The following is a 14,905-nucleotide window of genomic DNA, read 5'->3' as shown; positions in this document are numbered from 1 at the left end:
AGTTAAGGTACCACGCCAGAAAGAAGTCATAGTCAGTAGCGGATTATGAAGCAGAAGACCACGGTAACCCTTCTTCGCGCCACGAGCGCTGCAGCCAAATGCAGAAGTACAACTACCGGCGACAGAAGGTTTCACCATCTGAAGCTTACTCTTAAGCAAAGTTTGCCGAAATATTTAGATACCCACCGCGGTGCAATAAGTCATACATTCGCTAAGATTATGAAAACATTGTTCTGGACGTTTCGATATGGCTATCTGCGGGACAATACAGCTTGAGATAATCATCGCTTTGCATCTGAAAAACACTCATTAATTAAATCATTTGATGCACCTCCCACTCTTGCTTCACTTGATTAATGACTTCTATGCCATTTTTCTTAATTTGGAAGAAGAAAAGATAGGGAAGTTACCACTAAGATTTCATAGTAAATGTCATAGTAAATGTCAACCTTAGCGCCGAAGGAGGTATGGGCTATGCGAGAAGTGTTCACAAAACGTGTATATTAATATCTATGAGAATATGACAACTGCGATATAGTTCCCTGTTTCTCAGCCAAGTTGAAAAGCCTTGCCAGCTTGGTGCTATTTTTGAGTAGTTTAAACATTCTTAGGCATGAGGTGTTCCCATAAAAAATTCGCGGACTACCTTCTAGCGCCGTAGTTACTTCATGAAAGCTGAAGTACCGATTTGACCCTGTTCTACGAAGCCAGACGCCGACTGTTATTATACGAACAAAAATAAGGCCAAATGTTAATTAAGCACAGCCCGTTTTTAAGAGGAGCTTTAAATATACCCATACTTATACCTTCACTTTTGCATATCTATGCGTAAATAAATAGTGTGTTGAAATCCTTTTGCTCTGTACATATGAACAGTTTATTTCACAGCGTTGAAAGACATCAGGCAGATGGTCAAACGTCGATGCTGACTTCATAAGTTGAAGCACACATAGTTTCTCGTTGGAAGAATAAATTCTGAAAAATAAAAAGAAAACATTAAAATAATTTGGGAAAAAGTTTTTTTTGTAAGCGCATAATTCGAAACTGCACTTACACTTCTTCTTGCGGAGGAGGGTGGTGTAGTCGAAGGGAGTGCCCAGACCATAGCCGTAGTTCAGGCCGTAGACGCCAATGCCATGGCCGAGACCGTAGTGGCCGACACCGTATCCGAGGGTGCCAACGCCATAGCCGTAGACTGGGGCAGCCTGGTAAGCAGCGAGAGCTGGGGCAGCGTGGGCAACAGTGGCAACCGCTGGGGCGTGGTGGAAGGTGGTAGTAGCGACGGCTGGGGCAGCGTGGGCAACAGTGGCGACAGCTGGAGCGGCGTGGGCAACGGTGGCGACGGCTGGGGCAGCGGCCACAAGTGGGGCGGACTGGAAGGTGGCGACGCGGGACACGGCTGGGGCAGCGTAGGTGGCGACGGCTGGGGCAGCAGCAACGACTGGAGCAGACTGGAAGACCTTAGTGACAGCTGGAGCAGCGAAAGAGGTGACAGCTGGGGCAGCCTGGTAGGTGGTAACGCGGGAAACAGCTGGGGCAGCCTGGTAGGTGGCGACAGCTGGAGCAGCAGCAACGACTGGAGCAGACTGGAAGACCTTAGTCACAGCTGGAGCAGCGAAAGAGGTGACAGCTGGGGCAGCCTGGTAGGTGGTAACGCGGGAAACAGCTGGGGCAGCCTGGTAGGTGGCGACAGCTGGGGCAGCAGCAACGACTGGAGCAGACTGGAAGACCTTAGTCACAGCTGGAGCAGCGAAAGAGGTGACAGCTGGGGCAGCCTGGTAGGTGGTAACGCGGGAAACAGCTGGGGCAGCCTGGTAGGTGGCAACAGCTGGGGCGGCGGCAACAACAGGGGCAGACTGGTAGACCCTAGTCACGGCTGGGGCAGCAACAGCGGCGACAGCTGGAGCGGACTGGTAAGTGGTGACGCGGGAAACAGCTGGGGCAGCCTGGTAGGTGGCGACAGCTGGGGCGGCGGCAACAACTGGGGCGGACTGGTAGACCCTAGTCACGGCTGGGGCAGCAACAGCGGCGACAGCTGGAGCAGACTGGTAGGTGGTGACGCGGGACACAGCTGGGGCAGCAGCGACGGTGGCGACTGGAGCAGCGGCGTAGGAGGCGACAGCCGGGGCAGCGTGAACAGCGGTTACGGCTGGAGCAGCCTGGTAGGTGGTGGACACGGTGCGAGCAACAGCTGGGGCAGCGACGGCATAGCTGGCTCCCTGGCCATAGGCGAGTCCGTGGCCCACTCCGAAGCCGGTGAGGCCGGAGTAGCCGATTCCGTGGCTCAGACCGTAGCTGGCCAGGCCAACACCGCTTCCGAGGGTGTAGGCACCAGCATGGAGGTTGCCATGGAGGAAACCAGCGAAGGCGCTGGTGGCAAGGGCCAGGACGACGCAGAGACGGAACTGAAATCAACCAAGCGAAAGTTTTGAAATGGTGGCTACTTACTAATAATGCGTCTGAGGTTTTTTGTTTCAAGATGAGTAAATATGGTTTAATGGCTTTGTCTTGCATACAGGAAATGATTTTGATTGATAGATGAAAGGAGCACTTAGTCTTGGTGCTTAGCGTAAGCTAGCTTTAAGAGCCGTTCGAAGTACGATGAATGCTAAGATTGTTTGATATTTAAATTATAGCTCTTGATGCACATAAAGAGAAACAAGAATGCAAGTTTCTAGACACTCGATTATACGAGCGTTTTGAATTTTTAATCTTTCTGTATCCTGATCTAGCTGCGTTAAGAATATCCTACTGGATTGTTTTGTATTTAGCCTATATATCGGCAGTACTTATTAAGTCATAACAATACCTAAAGTAGAAGCGAGGTTTTTTCTTTACAGTTCGCGTAGAATGGACCTTATGCAGGGCAGGATTTCAGGTGTGCGGTACAGGTAATAGAGGACAATTTCTATTTTATGAGCGAAGACCCAAACAGGTTTTGAGTTTAAGTTTACTGAGCGGCAGTTTTTTATCCTAAGTTTTAGAGCGAATCGGGAGTTTGGCTTACCATGGTTGTAGTACTTGTACCGTTGGCAAACCTGAGGCTGCTGAAGTCTGAGTGCCTCGTCGATGCTTATATACTCGTCCCAAGTAGAAAGGAGGTGAAAGTAGGAAAGAGTATAAAATGGTGAGGGAAGGAATGCAAAAGAGGACGTATCAGTTCTAATTACAATTTCCTCTAACATGGTTGGCGCGTGGCGTCTCGCATGCGTCATAAAGCCTGGCTAGTGCAATGTCGGGTGGTGGAGGAATGCGGTTAGACGCTTCTTTTGCCTGCCCCGTATTCTGAGCTCCTGAAATTCCCTTTCCCTGGTAAGCCGTGCTTGATTCTTTGTGGCCGATATTTAGTAGCACATTTTTTCTTTCTTTTGTGGTCGTGTAGAGTCACTTTGCGTGAAGAAATAAGCAAGGTTAACGGGTGGAGAGGAGGATGCGGCACTCGGCGCATATCTGAGTGAGACGTTGTGAAAGTGGAGAAACACGGTAGCTTGTACAGATTGAGCCGACGGCGCGCGGCAAATACACGTCCTCGGAGCGTCTCTGAGCTTGACTAAAGTGAGAGAGGAGGGAAGTCTCCGCGGATTAGCTGGATCGGGACTTTTTTGGAATGTTTCTTTTCGAAATTATTTTAGTCTGCATCGAATGAGGTCGTTGGAATAACTTCTGAAAGAGGGTCGTAACATAATTTTTCTTTCACTGCCTGCCTAGTGCAGAAAAAAGAATAAAACCAGCCATCGCTCATAGAAGCAATTTTTCGCACCCCTGTCTTGGGTTCGACGTAGATGGCGCCGATTGTGGGGAAGAAGCGGTATGAAAGCGGGAGAGGAAAGTGCTTCGTCGCTGGTCCCTCTATATTTGACAGCCTTTAGTTTCATCATGTTTGAAATTAAAATCTTACACATGTGGGGAAGTATGTCGCGAACTAAAAATTTGCATAGAAAATCTTGCAGAGAATTCCGAAGTGCCTAATATGCTAATTGATACGAAATGTGGTAGTTTCTGCACCGCCAATGAAAAGCCGGCTGGGTACCTCCCTCCGAAATGTTTAAAATTTTTGTTAAAATGCACGCTGAAGTAGCACAATAATAGTTAGGTATACATGTTACAAGAGCAACGTATCATCTGTTCGAATACTGAAAACTTGCTGCATTGCTCGAAAAGTTCAGAGTTTTATTAAAGATAGTTTTGGTCTGGTCTCCAAAACAGCTCTCCAAAGGCACTTGGACGTCACAAATTGGGGGAAAACACTTAAATGGCGCAAAGTTGCTTGTTCTCCCTCAAGATGAAAATTGCAAATCGTGTTCAAAGTTTTTCTTTGCCGACGGGTCCCTAAGGAATCATTATGAAACCCGAGGTAGCAATTCAAAGAAGACAAAAAATGAGTTAATTTACATTGTGCAATCATTTACAGAACAAGAATTGGGCCGTCAGTGCAATCGTCCGTGCTAGTAGAAAGTTTCCTTGGAAATGAACAAAATAAATTGATCTTAACGTATAAATTTAAAGAAGTTCGAACAGCTGGGCGCGAATTAAGTTTACGGGTATTATTCAGTGGCTGGCTTAATTTTATGTGTATACCTTCCTTTATTGTAACCTCACCTAGTTCGCTTTGGGTTCACCAGTTAGAAAGAACAAAATTGTGCCGCCATCTAGCACACAGAGGTGAAGTATCACGAGGTGAAGAAGACAATGTTTGCGTCTCTGGTCGCAGTCTGAGCTCCGCGAAGAATGAAAACAGCAGTTCGAGTGCATGTGCTTTCTAGATGCTATTCCTGAACTTCGTGACTGATAGAAAATTTAAGATGCTGATCACACTGAAATAACATGTGTGTAAAGTTGTGCTGGGTTTTCGAACAACCCATTTGATTTAGTTTGTTTGGTTGAGAGTTGTGTGCTTACGTAATTACTATGTTAGTTCACATTCCATTACGCAATGCCTAGTGTAAGTTTGCTGCTTGTATGCGGTAACTGCTATGCCATTTGCATTCTACCGACGAAAACATGGAGACCTTTTGCAGAACTGCTTTTCTGTGGGGAATCTTGAACAGAAATTTCTGTCTTGATGTGTTTACTCTTTCCTGTTCCAAAAAATTCAGTGTGATTTAAGGATACCCAGGTGGTTGAGAGCAAACTAATGCCCTCTAGAGTGGTCTGCAACAAACCGCGCAGTACTACGTTGGCAAGTAGGAAGCAATGGGTGTGCAAAATCTTTGTTCTTCTGTAGAAGATTCACTGACCTTGTATTTGTGCACTGTATTTTTGGCGACACTTTCAATCCTAGTCGGTTGGTTGATTGATTATTTTATGGGGTTTGACGCCTAAAACGGTTCAGGCTATGAGGGATGCCATAGTGCACGACATCGGATTTTTTAACGTGCACTGATGTCGACAGTACATGGGCCTCTATCGTTTCGCTTCCACTGAAATGGCATCGCTGCGCTGCGGTCGGCATCGAATCAGCATTTTTCGATTAAGTAGCTCAGGACTTTAACCATTTAGCCATGGGTGTGGCTACTTTCACTCTTGCTTAATGCCGTAGTCCTTACGATAGCTTGCCTCAAGGATAGGAAGTTTGACACTTCTTCATGATTAGAATTTGACTACTTTTTTTTCGCGCATTAATTTGTGTGTACTACTTTGCGATTAGATGAGCACCATTTCATGGTAGACCTATCGTAGTTCTCTAGTCATATGCTTTGGTAAACAGGCGGCTTGGACAGGTTGCTGTAGTTCCAACAGTTCCATTAAAATTAGTTTGATGACCAGATAACTATCGTTTTGAACACTAAACATGCAAATATCTGCTTTAATTTATGTTCACTCGTTCCAGGCGCCAGTTCACTGCGTTCATTTGTGTTACTTTTTCGTGTCTCATGAGCGGTTCCCTGTTATTTTCTATTGCTAGGAGGCTAGTATCTAGTGGCAGCGAACTTGAAGACGAAACTTGACTGCACTACGGAAGCAATATCGAAAGCTTCACGCAGTCATGTGCACAACTGGCCGGTTTCAATGTTTTCTTTATTTGCTTTAGTGCGTAACATCTGTCCTTACATGATATGTCCGGTGCTCGGTTAGCTATATCGTGTCACATCATCTCACGGGTTCATCCGACATCATTTTATTTCTCGAAAGCTGAATGCCGCATAGAAATGACAAAGAAGAACGTTAGGGCGGATGTAAACCACGTCTCCGCTTGACACAATTTTTGACCGACGCTTCACAACTGGATAGTGAGAAAATGAATGAAACAAAAAAATGCCATGGTCCGTTTCTGCGCGTGGTCGCCCAGATCTGTATGTAGCTTTCAAAAACGAGTGTAGAGTTTTGGTGGCGTTCTTTAATGATGGGAACCAACTTCACAATCGTAGAACCTTCGCCTCGTTTAGTACACAGCCGTCTAATTAGCGTTTTCATTGACATTACAGATACTACTTGAGCGTCGAAGCAGCGAAAATGCAAAGAAGGTACTGAAAATTTTCTAGTCTGATTATTTGAGAGATTGCACTATCACCGAAATGAACCATCATAGAGTGCGCTTTACTAGAGGCTCGATCTGAGGTTCACCTCAACACTCACGCATAAAGGGAATTTTTTCTTCGATCATAAGTGCCCTAATCCCTCTTGGTAATTGTGCCACAGTTTTTCTGGTTCTGTTGGCGTCGAATAGTATTGCTCAGCAAGGACAAAAACTGTTTTCACTTTACTTTCGTTTTCTTCAGAATTCAGAAGCACTTGTAAAAGAAACTTCTTGAAAAGTTTAGATCCAGCTGCGCTGACTTTGACTTTGTTATTACTTTTTTGTCGTACTGACAACGTGTTTCCTCTTGTTGCGACGAATTATCAACTCCGACGGATTATCAAAGTTTTATTGTATCGACGACTATCTTCAAAATAAAAGCATATGTACGTAAACACTATTCGTAAAAGATGATAAAAAAAAAATGGCTGAGGCTTAACTTGGTTAAGCCTGGAGAATGCGAAGCATCATCGTGTCGCGTCATTTGGAGGCGCACAACCACAGCGACGGCGCGAGGTGGGCCCCGGTTTCTGCACTGTCGTGACGTCATCGTGTCACGTGGTGTGACGTCATGTATCACGTGATTTGGAGGCGCACAACTACAGCGACGGCGCGAGGTGGGCCCCCGTTTCTCTACTGTCGTGACGTCATCGTGTCACGTGGTGTGACGTCACGTATCCCGTGATTTGGAGGCGCATAACCACGGTGAAGGGCTGAAGTGGTAGCTAAAGTAGTATGCTTCGCATAAAATAAAAATGAGAAAGGCCAATCCCCAAAAGAGGTGACATAAATTCTTCCCAGCGGGTTGGCATGACGGCACGAATGCGGGCCTATGGGATTAGTGCAGCCTGCAGATGTTGCAAGCGAGGCTTTCAGGCGCACTTAGAGTCAATATTCTGTAGGGAAACACATGAAGCTGCCTGCAGACAGCAGAATGCGGCATGCATACTGCACTCTCCATGTAGGCGATCCAGTAGTTTCGCCAGCAAGACATTAACGACACTGCAGCTGTTACGTGAGGACGACTAGAAAGTAACACGGGGGAATTTGTTTTGACTGGCCTGACGAAAAACCATTCTAATTTCTCCAAGCAGGCCATCAAGACCTCCGCGGCTCAAGCCTGTTGGTAAACTCGGGAAAAACATAGTATTGTCCTTTACATTTTTGAGTTGATAGTTTTCCCGGGTAATCAACAGCAGCGCAAAGGAAGGCGAACACAGACCACGTGGAAGCTGTTATGCTTCAAACTCTGAATGTTGAATTTAATCGCAATGAATACTGCCAGGATGACCATGGCATATGTGGAGCCAGTCAATAATACCTAGTCATTCATGTCTTATTCCTTAGAATAGCATGTATAAGCGCCAAATCAAAATATTTGATGGCGCAGGCTTCTTTCTCAAGCCATGCACCCAAGAAAGCTGATCATCAGGATGGGCCATGGCTTGTATCCACTGCAGAAAAGGCGAGGGGTAATCTCCTCATCCTGTGTGTAGAAACCCCAGTTAAGTAGCGAAAGGTCGGCCTTCTTGGAAGCGAAGCGTTCTTCGGCTGACGCAGATAACAGAATGCTCGAAAAAGCCTTACCAGCGTCTTTATCATCGTGAAAAAGGAGAGCGGTCGGCTGCAATAAATTTTGAAATGTCGCGTGTCGCCTCTGCGCCGATAAATAATCCAGGTGGTGAGGTAACCGGAAAAAGACAACGAATATACGTTCTCAGCCCTTAGGCGGATAGAAACGAAGGCATCTTTCGCATGCAGACATACCAAATGAATTTCGGATTGCGAGACAGCAGTAGCGGTAACAGCAAAGCGATATATGCCGTGGGTTACTGTTTCGGCGTGTAACCCTGAAGCGAAGAAAAGGCCTCTGCTCCAAGGCTCAATCCCCAGCTCGCGATGCTACAGTCTGCCACCAGTCTTGCTGCAGCTCTCTTCCCCGTTAGAAATGTACACTGAACACAATGAAGAAATTGTCGCCGCGGTGACTCAGTGGTTACAGCGCTCGACAGCTCTCCCGAAAGACGCTGGTTCGATTCCGGCCGTGGCGGTCGCATTTCGATTGAGGCAAAATTGAGGCCCGCGCGCTCCGCGATGTCAGTGCACGTTAAAGAACCCCAGGTGGTAGAAGATTCTTGAGACGTTCACTACGACATCTTTCATAGCCTGAGTCGCTTTGGGACACTAAACCTCATAAACCCAGAATGAAGCAATACGGGCTGACGTTGCAGGGGTGTTGACTACAAGTGTAGCGACAGATTACCTCAGTAATGACTAGTGTCGAGATCTTAGATTTACTGCGGATTAATTCAGCCTTTAGCTATTGGCCACATAATGATTAGGCGTGTTGTCAGCCGTGGTGCTTCTGTGAAAGTGAAGTGTGAAAGAAGAATCTCGAACTTTGAACCTCGAACCTTCGAACTTTACTAAGTAAGGTTTCTTTTTAAAGAGCAATATGAACGACAAGGCACTTGCGCGCTGTGTCATACTGCAGCTTACACAAGCCTTACTTTTTTGTTCTGAGGGTGCTATCTTCACAATCTTTAATTTCACCTCACATGTTATCCTAAACCATTCTTCACGCAGTGAACATTGTTAGCTCATACGGCGGACCATGCACTTAATCATTTCTGATGTAACATCATTACCCGCTTGCGCCATTATCTCCCAAATTCCCTTCCCCACGCGGAGTTGCATGCCATTGACTCAGTTTCGGCTGATTTTGATATCCTTCACGGTCCAGGAAGTCAATGGTTTTTCTCACTGTGGTTGCCCTAATCCATCCTTTCCAGCTTAGGGTACAGCGTCCTCAAGTAACTCTGAGAATCACTAAAGTTTGGTCTACCTTTAACTCTGAAGACAAAGGGCACAACAACTTTTGCCGCGTGCTGAAACGAAGTGATAAGACTGCCGGACTCAATATTATTCTTTCACGTAAGGGAAGTCTTGCTGGTGGATAGCAATCTTTAATGCAACTTATCTATATGGAAATAGTGAGAAATTCCAGAGCTTTTTGGCACAGTGGAAGAAAGGCTGCAGTATCCAGTTACCTACACCTTATAGTCATGTACGCCTGTCACATGTCGTACGCTGTCTTGATACTGGCGTATCAATACCGCGTAAGACATTTTTAATCTCTGTTCCGATCTTCCCATCTTGTCATCCTGTATAAGGAGAAGTGCAAGTGCTTTGTTTCCCACATGCACTCCCCCCTCCCTCATAGCTTGACGCGATTGGAGGAGGCATCTCTCTGAAAGGTGAGGGCTGGGGCGGCCTTTACCACCTCGGTGACATGCCGAAGGGGCTTTCAACGAAATGCAAAGCTCACCTCATGTCCCCGTGTGTTCCACGCCGGCCGCTGAGGAGCGCCAATTACTGGGAGTTGGACTTACAGCCGCAAGAGAGGAGCACCTGTCCTTGTGGCTAACGGACCACAGGAGCCTACTAAGATTTCTTGGTGATGTTTTCATGGTTTAACGTCCCAAAGCGACTCAGGCTATGAGGGACGCCGTAGTGTATTGCAACGTGCACTGACATCGCTCAGCACACAGGCCTCTAGCATTTAGTCTCTATCGAAATGAGACCGCCGCGGCCGGGAACGAACCCGCGTCTTTTGGGTCAGCAGCCGAGCACCATAACCACTCACCTACCCCGGTGGCGCGATTTCTTGAAGAAAATAGGCTACGCAGCCTGCTTCTGGTTAATGTCAGCCTCTCATTATGCCACATGCCAAGTGTTGAAATTAAAAAAAAAGAACGACGAAGCTTTCAAATATTCACAAACAGGGGCAGACGCTCATGAGAAAATCTTGTGTGGTTGCTGTGCAAGATACTTTGGAGCGAGGTGACGTATATTCCAGGAAGTCACTTTGTGCACACATGCTGTGTACTTATTGTCCAGTGCATGCACTCGCATGAACGCTCAGAGTACAGGAGAACTGAAACATAATGAAAAAAAAATGGCGCTGTGGTTGGTCGATTCTCATATTCTTTTCGTTCTTTTTATTTAATATTTGAATTCCTCACTATTTCACTCCTTCATGGCTTCACTTGCAGTCGGCTTAAAAGATTATAGAACATGCCTGCCGCGGCGGGTTAGTGCCAATGGCGTTCGTCTACTAACCCGAGGACGCGGTTATTTAGGAGCCTGCTACGTTGCATAACCCATGTACAGATTTTTGACGTTAAACCTACATAACGTAGTAGTAGTAGAAAGCAATGTATAGTTCTCTAATAAATGACTTGAAACTATGACTGTAGCCCGTCCGGGGCCGAGCGCATAATTCCCATACAATACCCAAACTCGTGCAGCGCTACGGTGGCTAAAACAGGCCACGCTTTAGGGTGCTGACCGCGAATGACAGGTGTCAGCCGTTGAGACAAGAACGAAAAATGAAGAAAATAAAGAAACCAAAAACATGAGGGAGCACACAAGCTCCACCTTAAGGGTATGACACGACAGCGTTAATGGACACGCTCAGCAGTCTGGGGTCCTTTTTCTGTAACACTTCACAGAAAAGGACACTGGTTTCTCTTTCACGATCGCATAACGCTGAACCTAGCCTTAAGAATACAATGTACTAGCATTAGAGATCCCTGACGCGCAATTATTCCTTCGCTATCAACTATGTTCTGCTTTCAAACATATAGATGCGAAATTGGTCGTTCTATACTTTATATCATATATCGTGGGTTTGTTTATGTATTTTATTTGTACGACATTGCAAGCCAAAAAGGCTCAAAGGAGTAGTGGTAAATCAAACAGTGGAGCATAACTACAGAATGCCAAATGATAGGATCTGTACAGAGGATGAAAAGAAGAGATACAGGAGGAAATACAGAAAAGAAGTTGCGACAAATGAGCAAAAAAGACACACAGTCAAAAGTTCATTCAATCGAAGAATGAAGATTTTCTGAAGCAAACAGTTGATATGGTATATTCTTCCAATCGGATATAGTCCTGGGAAAGAAAGACTATTTAGCTATGAATGTGCGGGCGAATAACGGAGTCAGTTTAACAGCATGGTAGTTAGTGCCTTGTGACTCAAGGTGATAAAGGCTGCAAGTATGTTGAAGTGTTGTGGCGGAAATGACCGTAATAGGCCTAAAGAGAGTTTTAACCATGATAGGTTTCTGAAGGACTCTGAGGACGATGTTATTGATTGTCATTAACTCAGATGGATAATCATGGCGATGATAGCAATTCTGTGCAAATTTTTGGTGCGAACTGCTTATGTTTGTTCAGTTATAGTTAGTGAATGTGTTTCTTAGTGAAAGGATTCCAAGCCCTCGCTGGCCTATTGCAAACCGAGATCTGATTAACGTGTTAGAGACCAGAAGCTTTGCGCCGGAGGGGCAGAATTTGAGCCTGTGTTTGACTTGATCGAGCTTTCGGCGAGCAGAAGCGCAGATATTATCAATATGAGTGGACCAGCTGAAGTTGGTTGTAGCTGTTACGCCCAGGTATTTGAAAAAGCCAGTTTGAGATATGGGTGTCTGCTCTGCTTGATCGTGTATTGGGAAGAGAATGGAGACTTTTGTGTTGATGATGCGCATGAAAGCAGTTTTAACACGATTAACTTTAGCACTCCATAGAGCACACCTTTTAGAAACAGCAGTAAGATATTCATAAAGCACAAATTGATCATATATGTTATTAACAACCTTGAAGAGCAAACAGTCATCTGCAAATAATCGCATACTGACACTTTCATCAGCGTAGGTGGGCAAGTCTTTCACGTAAGTAAAAAAAGTAGCGGACCTACGACACTACACTGCGGACCACAGGGGTTTACCGAGGGAGGATCTCAATATTGGTCCTTGAAATCAATGAACTGTTGGCGCATACCTAGATATGACGATATACACTAGACTACACTACCAGGTAAATCCATCTCGCCAAGCTTCAATAATAGACCGGAATGTGTGACCGTGTCGAAAGCTTTGCTAAGAGCCAGGAATATAACGTCTATTTGACCGGAAGTTTCTAGAACAGATGAAAAGGAATGAATTGTTGAAACTAGTTGAGTGGTTGTCTACACGCATTTGCGAAACCTATGCTGGAAGAGACAGATATTGGTTTCTTTGGAATTTAGGAAATCAGCTATGTAGTTTGAAATGTGTTGTATGAGTTTTCGTGATGTGCAGATGAGTGATATCGAATGGAAGTTGTTTAAACGATTGCTTTTCCTTTACTTACATAGAGGCACAAGATTTTCATGCCTTCATTCAGTCGGGACAACACCACTGGAGGCTAGCCCCCGTGCCACTCCTGGGGCGGCGGCGCAGGGGTTACGATGCGCCGCTGTCCCGGCAGGTGGCTATTTCAAACACAGCCTCCGGTAAGACGAATAAGACCCGGGTTGCTCTTCCCAAGCAACATCTCTCGACCAGTCATCAATTGCCACCTCTCACGGCGGCCAATATGCTTAGAATCCTATGGGCAGGTTGTAACGAAATCACAACGTGACGTGACCTAGGTAGCACGTGGGCCATCTGCTTTCCTCGACACGCCAGCGCCGATGAAGCCGAGGTTGCCGCTGAACGGGACCCTTTACCCTGTAGCGTTACAGTAAAGGAAGAAAGCGATCAGGAACGCAGGAAAAAAGCAAGTTAAAAGAGAAGTAGTGCAGCACTTGCCAGCAGGCATACTTATACACTTGACTGTGAGACAAATGTATAAGTATGCCGGCTTATACACACACTCATACACATACACCTGCCATCAGTAAGTGGTGACAAACCTGGACATGCCGGTATCGTAACGAAGAAAAGAGCTTATAATATGCTCAAGTCTTCTCTGGGGAAGTGGGTGGTTAACTATTTATGGCCAAGAGGCCCCCCACTCACGCACATGTAGACGATCGAGCAAACACATGCACGCAAGCGCAGACATACGCTCGCGCGCGCACGGCTATCACGTATTATTGCGAAAGCAGTATATAGCTCAGCTGTGCCCTCAGAATGTGTCCGCACGGTGACGTCACTCCAGATGATTGTATGCATAATACAAAATTGAAGACTGGGCGCGAATCGAACCCGGACCGTCGGAGTACGAGAAGGGGACGCTGCCACTCCACCACGACACTTCGGCGTTTGAAGTTGAAGAAATGCACGTCTAGTGAATACGCAGTTTATAAAAACGTATCTTCGAAATATGTGCTGAAGCCTACATTAGTAATTTTGAGCATGTTAATTACAGATGTCGCATTCAAGCTAGTACCGAATCCCCTCCGTTTCCGGTAAATTTTGTTCGTGCTTGACGTGCAGTCGTAACGCCATCATGCGGCAACCACTGACACCCCCCCCCCCCCCCCCCCCCCCCCCTCGCAATGTACGGCGCTGGACAAGCAGATGCCGAAGCTGGCGGGCCACAGAGAGCTTCCGCAGCTCCGAACGTAAGGAGACTTAATTGCATATCGTAATATTTTTTACATACTCTTATATTTGTATATGTGAGGCTATGCAAGCAATAATGATCGCAATCGCGCTATCCAATTCAAGATAAAAAATGTCTGCATAGAATAATGCTCAGAGAGTATTGTTTTTTGAGCCACTGGAATACAGAAAAGGAATAGGAGCCGGTACTCAAGAGGCTCTGAGCTTCCTGAATGCTTATTTTAGCTTAAAAGTGCTATTCGTACACCCGAGAGTCAAATGGCTCTCGTCGGGTAATTTCCGTGATCTCTGCACATTTCTGCTTCAAGAGAGAACGGAACAGATGACTGATGGAAACTCAGCTTTTCGAGAGACGAGGCTGCCCCTCGCTTCAGCTCCTTCTGGACCGCATATAAATCTGTGCACATAGGAGAGCACGCACTATCCAGCCCGATCAAGCTTTTACGATTCTGGCACAACAGTCTTTTGAGGTTCGGGGCCACATGGGCAGTATTCTCTGTGAACTTCTAGTGGCCATTAGAGTAGTCAGTTAGGGAGCCTAATTACTTCGAGACCATTCTTCCTGGAGAAAGTTAGCCAAGCAACTGCCCCAAAAGAAAAACCAATAACACTTTGAATGTGCCGGTTAAGGTACCGCGCCAGAAAGAAGTCATAGTCAGTAGCGGATTATGAAGCAGAAGACCACGGTAACCCTTCTTCGCGCCACGAGTGCTGCAGCCAAATGCAGAACTACAACTACCAGCGACAGAAGGTTTCACCATCTGAAGCTTACTCTTAAACAAAGTTTGCCGCAATATTTAGATACCCACCGGGCTTCAATAAGTCATATATTCGCTAAGATTATGAAAACATTGTTCTGGACGTGTCGATATGGCTATCTGCGGGACAATACAGCTTGAGATAATCATCGCTTTGCATCTGGAAAACACTCATTAAGTTACATCATTTGATGCACCTCACACTCTTGCTTCACATGATGAATGTCTTCTAT

General features: G+C 46.0%; 1 protein-coding gene across 1 annotated transcript; it reads right to left on the bottom strand.

Moving 5' to 3' along the window:
- Window positions 1–853: 853 nt before the first annotated feature.
- Window positions 854–9,850, bottom strand: LOC149363400 (uncharacterized). The gene is made up of 4 exons (XM_089568516.1): window positions 9,846–9,850; window positions 3,008–3,062; window positions 1,055–2,405; window positions 854–975 (listed from the first exon to the last, which is right to left on the bottom strand). Coding segments are annotated over exons 1-4 (1,413 nt in total). The 3' UTR covers window positions 854–973.
- Window positions 9,851–14,905: the final 5,055 nt, after the last annotated feature.

This window comes from Amblyomma mixtum, chromosome 2, assembly GCF_055824585.1.
Source record: "Amblyomma mixtum isolate Tamu chromosome 2, ASM5582458v1, whole genome shotgun sequence".
Lineage (NCBI taxonomy): Eukaryota > Metazoa > Arthropoda > Arachnida > Ixodida > Ixodidae > Amblyomma > Amblyomma mixtum.
This window is presented reverse-complemented; position numbering and strand designations above follow the sequence as displayed.

Coding starts and splice junctions, on each gene's coding strand:
- LOC149363400 (XM_089568516.1), bottom strand. Junction 2,406..3,007: donor GTACAAGTACTACAACCATG/GTAAGCCAAACT, acceptor GGTTGATTTCAG/TTCCGTCTCTGCGTCGTCCT.